Source organism: Amblyomma maculatum, chromosome 1 (genome assembly GCF_055883805.1).
Source record: "Amblyomma maculatum isolate TAMU_Amacu chromosome 1, ASM5588380v1, whole genome shotgun sequence".
NCBI classification, from domain to species: domain Eukaryota; kingdom Metazoa; phylum Arthropoda; class Arachnida; order Ixodida; family Ixodidae; genus Amblyomma; species Amblyomma maculatum.
The window spans coordinates 408423400-408436161 of NC_139344.1; the positions used below are offsets into that span (position 1 = coordinate 408423400).

At 48.7% G+C, this 12762-nt stretch overlaps 1 protein-coding gene across 1 annotated transcript in view; it reads left to right on the forward strand.

The window, feature by feature from the left end:
- PolZ1 (DNA polymerase zeta catalytic subunit) overlaps positions 1-12762 on the forward strand; it is a 138034-nt gene that overhangs the window by 51822 nt on the left and 73450 nt on the right. The window contains exon 14 of the mRNA XM_084596365.1: positions 918-1298. Coding sequence (XP_084452491.1) covers positions 918-1298 — 381 coding nt within the window. The remainder of the gene's footprint in view (positions 1-917; positions 1299-12762) is intronic.

Sequence of the window (12762 nt, forward strand, 5' to 3'; positions counted from 1 at the left end):
TAGCCCTCCATTACGGAACTACTTTCTCTTTTTTGACTTTCACTACCACCTTCCTCGTTTCCTACAGTGCGGTTCAGGTGTCTAGAAAAATGTGTGACAGATACTGCGTTTTTCCATTCCTGTATTTATAAAGTATGCCAAAAAAAAAAAACAAGCGGATTGAAAGGTGGTATTAACTGGGGTATCACAGCTACTCTCACAGCTTTCGCTCACATCAGTAGGCTGAAGCCATGCGTAAACCACAACAATGTTTTGGGGCCTCCTTTGCTTGTACTGTTTCTCTCCTCGCGTCCTTGCACTTGGGAACTATGTCCCATGTCACACCGTTTGTCATTTTATTTGCAGTCCTACTAGGGAGGCAGGCGTGTGCACATGAGTGAAAGGAGCTGAATCCTTTGAGCAGTGGCATGCATTGATGGGAGTGTGTGGAGATGCCACTAGAGTTAGAATGCCTAGCAGCTCCGTAATTGTTAAGTGAACATCATACCTGGTGAATCTGCTTTTTGACATTAGTGTGCCCCTGCTTTACTGGGACGGCTGTTATGGGCACGTCTCATGGTTCTGGGATGGTCTCGGTGTTGTTGGTAGCGTAACACAGGGAAGGAGTGTTGGGAGGGAGGAAAGAGGAAAGTGAAGTGGTGCCGTGCCTAGTGCTGCCTCACTGGTCTCTGGCATGCTCGTTGCACTGCAGTGCAAGCTAGTGATTGCATCAAGTGCCAGCCCTGACATGGATTTATGGAGTAGCAATGCAATCTAGTGCCTACGCTGTTTTTGTCTCTCTACGCTGCTGTCACAGAGCGGCGCTTTACGAGGTGTGATGAGTGTGTGCGAGTTTTATTATTGTTTTTGTTTGCTCTCTATTTGGCCTTCCTGTGAATCTGTGTCAGCAAGTTGAACTACGGCCTATTAATGCACAGGTGATGCATCTGCGAGGGGTTCCTCGACCCGGGACCAGGGAACGCAGACGGGTGCGCGGCCTCCCGTGCTGGTGCGGCGTTTGCTGGGGAGGGCGCGGACGCAGCGCTGCACGCGCCTTTCCCTGCGCCGACAGCAGCAGCAGCAGCGACAGGCAACGCAGGAGTGCCAGCAGCCAGAGCGACTGCCGGGCAGTACTGGTGCCCGATTGGTGGGCCGGTTGCCGGAGGAGGTTGGAGCCAGTCCACCCGTTGCTGAAGACTGGCAACGCTGGCAGAGCTGCCATGTGGCGTCCCTGCTCATGTCACCAGAGAGTTACAGCACACCCTCCACCCTCACTGCCAGCAGCCCAGCTCCTGAGCCGTCACCAAGCTATGCACCTGGTGAGTTGGTGCTCTACAGTAATTGATAGTTAGCAGCGCGCACTTTTCCTGGAGGACAGTTAGGACGCAGCACTGTGTCCTTGCAATCTGCCTACTGCGTTTTCAGCTCCGTGCAGTTAATCACAGCGCAATTTCTAGTGGGGCTTTCTGGCGTTTTTTCTTCACAGCACACCTGTCTGTGGATCTATTGGTTCTGACCCCGCCGGGGTGGCGCAGTGGTTACGGCGCTCGACTACTGTTCCCATGGACGCGGGATCGAATCCCGGCCTCGGCGGCAGCTTTTCGATGGAGGCGAAAAGCAAGGCGCCCGTGTGCTGTGCGATGTCAGTGCATGTTAAAGAACCCCAGGTAGTCTAAATTTTCGGAGTCCTCTACTACGGTGTCTCTTATAGACTGAGTTGCTTTGGGACGCTAAACCTCACAAACCAAACCAAACCAATCTATTGGTTCTGCTCCTTGTCAACAGCACACCACCTGTGATGATATCAGAGGCTAGTTGGTGAGGGGATCATTGCTTGGTTATTAAATCGTTAGAGGCACACAAATACTAAGGACACTTATTGTCACCCTTTGACACTATATCTAGCCCTCCATAAATATACATATCTGCACAGCATTTAGAAAAGCAAGCAATGTTCATGTCATGGCACATAGCCTTGAAACCTTACGGGCGGTCTTTGGTCTCTTGTGGACCGACTAGGTGGAAGTGGCTCTCCAGCTGGTTAAGCGTCAACTATCATCATCTTTATTACCATCACCACTATAGAAAGTAAGGAAGTGAGGTGGCTGTTGACTGTTCTTGAGGCTCTAATTGACCTTACTTTATGGTGTTGACTTGGCGACAAAGAAATTTGCAACCACTGAACAGATGTAATTTGGTGGCTGTTACCATTCCATAAGTCTGCATATTGTGGTGATGCTTCAGCGCTACAGACAATTCTGTGGCATTCCAAGTTCAGCCCTCTTCCAGACAGAATAATCAGCATCCTATCCACATGAGGATCTTCACAGGAGATCCAGAACTGGGAGTTTCTTTTTTGGATCAGAAACAGGTCTTTCGACTCCCACATGCCTTCCAACTTGGAACTTGGGTACTCAGGCTGATCTTCGACTTCAGCATAGCATTGTTTTTCGTCGGCACTCTTCCACCCTTTTCTGATGCGAGCTCATCTCCTGAGCGATGTCTGTGAAGAAGTTGGCTGTGGTATAGCTGATGGCGCCCTGGTTTGTCCTATGCGCCAGCCACGTAGGATCATTGGTGCTTTGAGGAGTGGCTCTGCAGATTCTCCAGTATCCTGTGACAGTATTCATCACTTTGCACTGCTCCGGTATGGCCAACAGATTCTCAATACATACTAAACTGTTTTCCATGATCAGAGGCCAGTCCAACAGGGTAGCCTTCCTGTGCAAAAATTGAGTGGAGCAGGTCCACCATAGTACACTTCATGCAGAAAGTAGCTTGTGGACATTTGGACTAGTAATCAGTTACCCGAATCACGAAGTGGCAGTCTATTGGTAGATGCTCAAGGACCCACTGTCCTGCACCAAGCTTCATTTTCAAAGAGCTGCTTAGCGGATTGTGTAGCTGCAGACCTCGCCAGTGCAAGGCTGAACTTTGCTGATGGCAATGGGGGCGTACTGAACTTCAGAGGACTTGCAGGCACCTCATTGCCTGGCAAGTTTGCATCAGTGGTAGCTGCTCTTTTGGCTTAAGGTTTCTAAACCCTTTTAACAGCTGTGTGCAGGCAACATAGCTGCGTGGTTACAGTAGGCAGTCCTAAGCTTTACACACTGCAACCAAACCAAGACGAAAGGTTCCTCCGGGTTTGATGTGAATTGCTATCACGGCTGTTTTTGGTTTTAATGAGATGCCGACTTCAAACTGACCGAGTGCAGGCATCTTCCAGTATTGGAGCTCTGGCAGCGCAGCTTAAAACTGCTCAAGTGTATGCTGTCTCCAAATGCTCTTTGGAATTCTTTTCCCTTCATAACTCACTTGGCTGCCCCAGTGTTAACTAAGAATCACAGGGATGTGAAGGGGAGGCAGTTGGTGTTAAGTGCCACGTCAATGTAGATGTACATGCTTCCCTCCATGAACAGTGAGAATGCTGGTGACACTTGTTAGGTCTGGTTCAGCAACTATTTTGTGGACCTGAACCAGGCGTTGTCCTCATGTGTGGAGGGGGCGAAGGCAGGCTTGCATGATGTGGCTACGGTAGTTGTTTGTGAAGCAGGTATTACTTTGCGTACAGACAGCTCGCAACTTCCTGTGCCGCAATTACCACGAACTTTAGAATTTCTGCTGCTTTGTGAAGTGCTGAACAGGGGGTTAGAAGTGGCTTCAGACTCGAGCTGAGCTCTCTCAGGAAGTACCGTTGAATCTCGCTACAACGAATACCGCAACAACAAAATTTTCACGACAATGAAGAATTTTTTATTCCCTGTCAGTATACCACAGGAATTAATGCTGTAAATTTTTCTGAACAACGAACCGTTTTTGCGGTGCTTTTCCATTTAAACTAAATTTTTGCAACCAAAATCGAAACCAAAACACGCTTCACTGGCTAGACAGAAGTCTGAATGAAATACAAATCCACAGTCAGCACATAATCACGTGATTGTATTTCCACCAGTTCCGCCATTTTGGCCTTGTTTTGTGGTCACTTCACTCACTGCCTATGTGTACGACGACAACCAGCTTTTATCTGCGGGACACGATGTCAACGCAAGCGAAAAAGTACAAATCATCACCCAAGCAGAAAGTGGAAGAAAGAAAGCAGCCATCGCTGAAGACTTTGGAATTGTTGCTAGTTGTTATCCATAATACTCGGAAACAAAGGAAATATAAAGAAGGCACTTGCTTCAGGCATGTCCTCGAAGCACAAATGTTATGCAGCCACTCCATGAAGAGCTGGACAAAGCAGTGTATGCATGGTTCGTTGAAGAACAAGCCAGGAACTTCCCCTAAGCGGAAGCATCGTCCAGCAGCATTGACGATTTTAAAGGTAGCTTTTGCTGGCTGAATCATTTCAAGGCCCGCCGTAACATCGCCGGAAAAGGGCTGGGTGGTGAATCGATGTCGGCAGACGTTGACGGAGTGACTGCTTGGAAGGCGAGCAATGTGGCTGGCATTTTAAAGGAGTAAGTAGCCGACGGGTAATTCGGACTCCAATAATTCGGACTTGTAGGATATTTCGGACTTCAGTGAGGCACCGTCAGTCACCCCATAGAAGCGCATACATATTCGCGACGGATATTTCGGACTTTAAAAGTCCGAAAGTTCGATTTTTCGGACTAATTTTAGTCCCCTGCAGGCCAAAATCTGCCATCTTATCGGCTTTTCGCCGGCGCAACAAGCGCCATCTTGGATTGAGGTGGATTGGCTCTGCAGTTGGATTGGCTTGACATGGTTTCGGTGCCCCATTTTTGCCAGGAGAGGCCCCTGCAATCTCTGCCACTTCGAGGTGGCAGTCGGATTGTCATCGCCGTCAACCTGCTTTTGTCGCCAACGCTGACGCGGGCAGCTATCTCTTTGTGCTTTGTCTCATACGTCCGCCGTGTTGTCACACGAGTTTCTCCGACTGCGTCAACCGAGTGGCGCGCCGTCAATCCTTTGGCCGTTTTGTGATTGCGTCCGGCGGTTCCACCGCTCTGAACGAAAAGTGCCTCATTTTTGCGTGTTTGACGAGCGGTGTGGTGCGCACTTGGGCTGTGGACATGGCCCCGCCGGTGCTGCCGGGTCCGTCAAAGAAGCGTGGGAGCTATTCTACCATGACCCTTGAGAAAAAGGCAGCGATCATAAAGCTAGTGCTGAGTGGGCGAACGCAAGCTGACGTGGCCAAGGAGTTCGCACTGTCGAAGCAAACTATTTCGGATTACGTGAAAAATAAGGAGAAGATTTTTTCCGCCTTTGAGGCGTCCCACAGCAGCAGCCAGAAGAACGACAGGAAAGGCGACCACCCCGAATTGGAGAAGGCCTTGCTACTCTGGCTTAAAGCTGCTTTAGCGAAAAACCTTCCAGTGTCGGGCGACACGTTGAAGGAAAAGGCAGAGACCCTGGCCGTGAAAATGAGAATTGAAAAATTCAAGTTCACGGACGGATGGCTCCGCGGTTTCAAGGAGACACGGTGTGTCTTTTAAGAAGATGTGCGGGGAGAGCGGAGCCGCCAACCCAGCCACGGTAGCAGACTACCGTCAGACGAAGTTGAAGCCCTTGTTGAGCCAGTACAGCCCGGAGGACACCTTCAACTGTGACGAGACCGGCCTCTTCTTCAAGATGTTGCCTGTCCGCACCCTCTCTTTTTCGGGTGACTCCTGTTCAGGGGGCCGCCACAGCAAGGAAAGGATAACAGTAATGGTAGGTGCAAATGCCACTGGCACTGAGAAGCTGCCACTTCTTGTGATAGGCAAATCCAAAAATCCTAGGTGTTTTAAGGGCGCGAAGAACCTTCCCGTGTGGTACTGCAGCAACTCCAAGGCATGGATCACTCATGCTTTGTTTGAAGATTACGTGCGTCGACTCGACCGAAGTTTCGAGCGGCAGGGGCGACAAGTTATTATTTTTGTTGATAACTGCGCGGCTCACGGCACCTTCGACAACCTGTAAGCCATTCGGCTCGAATACCTGCCACCAAACACCACCAGCGTGCTCCAACCAATGGACCAGGGGGTGATCAAAAACCTTAAGGTGCATTATCGGACCCGTCTTCTGCGGCGCACAGTCCTTTGCTTTGACAACGGGAAAAAGTACGCCACGGATCTTTTTGCGGCGGTTAGCATGCTGGCTGACGCGTGGAAGGCAGTGAGAGCGGAAACAATTGCTAATTGCTTCAGGCACGCTGGATTCTCCACCGATGAAGTCGATGACGTAGAAGACTGCAACGATTCTGAGGATTTGACTGCAGACAGTGGCGAAGACCTCATCGTTGACCTTCGCGGGAACGGAATGGACATTCCAACGGGCTCCACGTTCCGCGAGTTTGTTGAAGTGGACGACGGCCTCGATATGTGTGCGGACCTCACGGACGACGAACTTGTACGCCAGGTTCTTCAACCTGAAGACGAGTCGGACTCCGACGACGACTCGGGCGGCCTACCACAGCCATCGCTTGCACAAATTACGAACGCTGTGAACTTGCTGTCTAGCGTGTACAGCGAAACGACAACTTTGGCGCAAATACAAGCGCAAATCGTCGCCAGCAAAAGAAATTTGCCGCAAGGTAAAATCGGCGACTTTTTTAAGCCGATTTCCTCTGAATAAAGTGATTTTTTGTGCTTCACGGATTTTTCGGACTGTTCGATTATTCGGACCATTTTTCGGGTCCCTTCAAGTCCGAAAAAACGGTCGGCGACTTATAGACACCAATCTTTTAAGCATCGGAACAAACACGGTGGCTTTCCTGGTTTTACAGAGATGCTCCCCAAGTAATCCCAACCTCTTATTTTGCCGCAAACATGTCTTAATTTTATTTTAAATACAAGTCAGGCAAAGACTCCGTTTTTCAAAACCCATCGACAGTGACACCTCTGTGACGAAAACGTGTACATAGGTAAACAACATGACGTCATCAAACAACTGTGACGTGGAGTCAGCAGAGCAAAGAGCAGTGACGACACAGGATAGATCACTGTGTCTACTTTGTCTGTATTGACTGGGCACCCCAGGGAAAGCTCTGCGCTTCTGCTCGCTTGACTCGATGGCTTTTCATACTTGTTTCGTTACTGCATGTTATAATTATACTTCACCTGGCGTCGATTTCGCTGTCGGTGTGTTTTTCAAGTGCGCAATAATTTGTGCGCACACACGGACACACAGATTGGACTTCTAATTGTGGAGCACAATTTATTTACTCGTTTCATTGATGCTGCACTCGTGCACCTTAAACCTGGTGTATATTAACTCTTTCCCTACCGTGGGCAAAATGGCCGTTTTTTAGTAGGTTTTAGTAGATTTTTTTTTCTGTAAAAACTGTCATGTCTAAAATTGTATACAATACGTGAAAAGAAAGCTAAATAGATTCGCTTTTTAGGCATACAACTTTGAATATGATGTTGTGAGTTGTAAAGCACAATATAATTTCTCAAAAACCAGATTTTATAAAAAAATTGAACAAAACTTGACGAAATGCATTTGTAAATGAAACAAGAAAAATTAAAAAATTTTTTTCGAGATATACAAAATGCAGAGCATTATATTGGCCACTCCCTGTGAAAAAAATAAATGTGCAGTATTGAATAGTGTTCCTGATGCATAATGAGCAATCAACGAGGGCCGCTGCAGAGCGCAATGCTGAAACAGATGCCCGGTTCCCTTCTTTGGCAGAACGCCACTCCCTGCTTTGCGGGAGGCAAGGTATCCTGCTCAAATGATGCTGACACCCTGGGAATGAGGTAAATGACACGAACAACATAAACAAAGCATCCAGAGCTGTCCCAGATGCGTGCAAATCAGGCCAACAAAATGTGGCCGCCAATGTTTCGGGCTATTTTCCATCGTCATCGGGGTCGGAACTGAATTCTAATAATAAGGCAGCATCTTCAGAGTCACTGCTGTTGGGTCATCGTGCTCGGATCGATAAAATCTGTTATACAGAGTACGGAATTGCGAGATTTGCGACGTTTCGAAGCGTGTGTCGTCGAGATAGATGCCGCCATTCTCGCATGCAACTCTGATGCGGCCGCGTGATTGGAGCGCGTTCAAAAATAGCCACCTCGCGGGAAAAAATGTAAACAATAAAATCTAAGCTTCAGTTATCCGACTACAAGCTAGATAGCGTAGCGTGTCCTTGAGCGACGCGGAAAGGTTCAAAATTTGCTCGAGAAGTCATTGTTAGCGGGCCGGAGTGCTGCTGCCGGTGTTCCAGGCTGGTTTCTGTCGTCAGCGTGGTTGGAACTGAATTCTGACAATAATTGGCAGCATCTTCAGAGTCTCTTCTGCTTGGGTTATCGATAAAATCTATCGTAGACAGTGTGTGCGTAGTTGTCAAATTTGCGACGTTTTGAAGCGCTCGTCGTCGACACGATTGCCGCCATTCTCACATGCAACTAAGACGCTGCCGCGTGTTCGGAGGGCGCCTAAAAATAGCCGCATCGTGGGAAAAATGTAAACCACATCAAAATCGAAACTTCAGTTATCTGACTACACACTAGATATTACGTGTCTGTGAACGACGCAGAAGGGTTAAAAATCGGCGCACGAAGTCATCGTTAGTGGGCTAACGATGCTCAATGGGAGCAGTAGGGAAAGAGTGAAGCGACTGCATGCCGGCGGATGTCTACAGCGCCGATGAGGGACTGTTCTAGGAGATGTTGCCGGCCAGGACGCTCGACTTCAAGGGGCAGCGCTGTCACGGCGGCAAACACAGTAAAAAGCATGTCACAGTGCGGCTTTGCATGAACATGGCTGGCTCCGATAAGCATCCATTATTGCAGTCGAACCTCGTTATAACGAACACGGATACCGCGAATTATCGGATATAACGAAGTAAAAGCAAAGTTTGGTTGGCTGTGCTTTATTTCTATGGGAGTTCTATCTGTATAACGAAATGAAAAACTGAAAATTTGACACTAAATCGGTTATAACGAAGCATATTTCGTATTCACATGACTCAAAATCCGCAAAGAAGCAAAAAAAAAAATTTCAAAAGGCTAAATTTCGATTTTATCAATCGCCTCCACCTAAAATGTGTTTGAATCACCCGCGCTTTCGCACGCCACGCCATCTAGGGACCGCGAATGAATCTAGCATCAACAGCTGCCTGGCATGTGACCGGCACGTGATCGAACCACCGCCCGCGTCTCCTCCACCTAAAATGTGTTTGAATCACCCGCGCTTTCGCATGCCACGCCATCTAGGGACCGCGAGTGAATCTAGCATCAACGGCTGCCTGGCATGTGACCTGCACGTTATCGAACCACCGCCCGCGTGCCCCTGCTCCTACTTTTTGCCGACCCGCGCGTGTGCTCACTTTCCTCGAGGTCGTGCCGTTGTCTTGCAGCATGGCGGCGGCGAAACGCACAGTCGAAGTGGCACAGTCGACAATAAGAAATTGCTTTGTTGATGCTGGCCTAGCCCCATCCACCAGCGAGACTGAGCCCAACGACGCCCACGATTCTGAAGGTGAAGCGGACAATTTCGACGAGACGACATGGCGTCAACTGGCGGTTCCGAGTGTTACGTTCGAGGACTTTATTGCTGCCGATGACAACTTGGCTGTGGCGCCCAAATTGACCGACCAAGAAATTGTCTATCAGCTGCTTCGTACAGATGATGCTACGAGCAGCGATGAGAGTGAAGAAGGCGAAAAGCGAGCTCTCAGCAGCACCGAGGCCGCCGATATGGCGAGGAAATTGAGAAGGTACCTTGAGAACCTACCTGTGGCCAAATCAGCTGACATTGGGAAAGCGCTGCACAGTGTCGATTTCGTTGAGAAATTTATTCTATCAAATAGTGTGAAGTGCCGCCAAATGAAGATTACGTCGTTTTTTAAATAAATCAGTTCTGTGTGGCCTAAATCCCGATTTGTGTGCTCATTTTTGCTTGGCAGTGCAAAATGAAAGGCAAGGTTTCGCATGCTTATACCACGCTTTGAAGAAAAAAAAATGCTTTTTTTTTCAGCTCTGTGCTTTCCATTTTAGGGTAGCCTTTACTTGGGTTTATGAACAGAATTTTTTTTGTAGGAATTTGTGTGTACTTTTACAACGAATATCGGATATAATGAACGAATTTCCGTTCAAAATGAGACTTCGTTATAACGAGGTTTGACTGTATTAGTTTCAGAAAAAGTGCCAAGCTGCCCTGTTTCAAGGGAAGCCGTAGCCTACCTGTGCAGTACATCGAGAACAAAAAGTTACAAAATGACCCGTGCTATTTCCACCGTATGGGTGGAGCCTACCTGTGAAATGTTCAAGTATAAGCAAGGTTCACCAAGTCTTAGCTTAATCGTGACCTTCCGATATGTTTTATCTGCCTTACGGTGCAGGAGCACAGAAAAGGCAGTCATCTATCATGCTAGTTAAAGATTTGGGTGGCTTTACACCCTCTTTAATGGGAGCACTCAGTCGTGTGGGTTATGCTGCACGCTTCTCCCAGCCACCCAAGCTCTTGCTCGGCTATCCGAGCTTTTCGTTGAGTTTGTTTCAAGCCAGCAGTGAAGTTTTGTTGCATTGAAGCTGGGGCAATATTTACTTCACTGCATTAAGCCGAGAACAGGGCCTGATTATCCAGGGTTCAAAGGGTTCAAATGAACCGGGCCCACCGTTCTCAGGGGCCCCCCGAGAGCTGGAAAAAAATGGTTTCTAGGTTTGGTCCGAAATATAGTCAAATCGTCTTCCAGATTTTCCATGAATAAAATTAGACCTTATGTATTGCAATGTCGAATGCTTGAAAAGCTGTTCGTCGCATCGTACGCTTACCTAATCCCAAAACCAGCCTCATATTTCACCATTCTAAGCACAAAACTTTGTACTCGCCTAAATAGATGAAAAAAAAAAAAAAGAAGACTTTAGCTTGTTCTAACTGGATCCAGTTGGTTTCAGCTGGTCTCGGCTGGTACTCAACTGGCATAAACTGCTTCCAGATTCCAATCACTTGGAAGTCAGTGGCTCCCAGTAGGTGGCCAATCAATCCAACGGGTTCTGGCTGGCTTTTAGTTGGGAGCCAGCTTGTACCAGCTGGCAAACCAGCTGATCTCTGTTGTTACTGCTATTTAGGTCAGCTTTGTGTTAATTAATCTCAGCGTATAAGCAGTAAAAGCTGTGGCAAAAGCAATAAATTATTAGTTGGAGATCAGGTGGGTCAACGTTTAAGATTCTCTTCAAAAACTCTCCAGCTTAAATGCTCAAGCACGCTTATGGAAACGTGAATACCTTTATTCACTTGCTTAAGGGGGGACACGGCTCTTTGGCACCGAAAATCGGCCCGAAAATCGGATTTTCAATTTTTTCATTTTCGTATTCCTTGCACCATTCCGCATCTGCACGCAAATTTTCATCCTTATACCCCGCGTATTTATGAAGTTATAGCGATTAAAAAATGCAGTACCACACCCACTGCCCTTTAAATTGTGGACAAACGACACCCAATTTCGATCGCCCGGCGCATGAGAACTACGCGTTCCACCGCGGCGATTTTGGTCTCGTTCGAAATCGCGCGCTTCTGGCTTATTTTTTCTTTCGGAAAGCAACCCTGTGCGCTCCGCCTTCCCCCCAAAAAACAAACAAAAAGATAGCATGCAGCACGCGCTACTATTGGCCGGTTAAGGCACGTGATCAAAATGGCGTCGTTTGGTTGGTTCCGGCAAGCTAGCCCTGGAATGCGGACTCCCAGCGACGCCATTTTGTCTTTCTGCCGACCACGCTAGTGCAACGCGAGAGTCATGCCAGGCGCGAAGAAGTACCGCTCTTTGCACAAGTTCGGGCGAAAGCAACCGAAGAAACGCGTTAAGAATGCGACATCGTTGCATACTGTGCAAGAAGCAAGTGCCAGTGCTGCGGGATTGTGTGACGATCACGTTGCGGGCGGCGACGCTTCTCCGATTCCGCTGGACAACGGCGCCGTTCTTCGTGCCGACTGCAGTCGTGTACGAATTGACACCGCGCCTGTCACTAACAGTGACATAACCCAAGTGAGTGCCCGTGAGCAGGCTACGCTTGATAGACTGGTATCGACGCCGGCGACGGCACGAAAGACCGCGCTGTTCGCCGATGCAAGTGGTGCGTCCGCAGAGTCAGATGCGGACGGAACAGCCTCCTATGCGGCAATTGACATCAGCATTGTGAATATCCTTCTGGATGCCGTGCGGTGCAAAACGTGTCGTGGATGCGTGCGTTTAGTTACCAGTGACCGGAGCTATGGCCTCGCCGTAAAACTGATCGTGCTGTGCGACAACTGCGGTGAGATTGCGGCCGAGTGGAACTCGCGGAGGGTTGACGGCGAGAAAAGGTGCAATCCTTTTGAGCTGAATATTCTGGCTAGTCGAGCAATGCTGTCGACCGGTAACGGCCAGACAGCAATGAACGATATCTTTTCGGCGATGGGGTTGTCGCGGCGCGGTATGCACAACAAGACGTTTCAACGGCATCTGAAGAACACACTGCAACCTGCTGCTACCCGAGCCGCCACGACCGCTATGGCACAAGCCGCGCAGGCAGTGGCGAAGGTCTACGATGACTTGTGTTTTGGGCATAGGGGGAACATTGCCGTGTGCTACGACGGCACATGGATGACGCGCGGACACTCATCACATATAGGCGTCGGTGCCGTGGTGGAACTCTTCACTGGTTATGTGCTTGATTATGTGGTGTTATCAAACTTTTGTCTGGGCTGCGAAATTGGTCCCAAGCCAAACACTGACGGCTACGAACTTTGGAAATCACGCCACCAGTGCCAAAAAAACACCAACTCCAAGGCTGGTCAAATGGAGGTAGAGGCTGGCAAAATTCTGTTTGAAAGATCTCTGCAGCG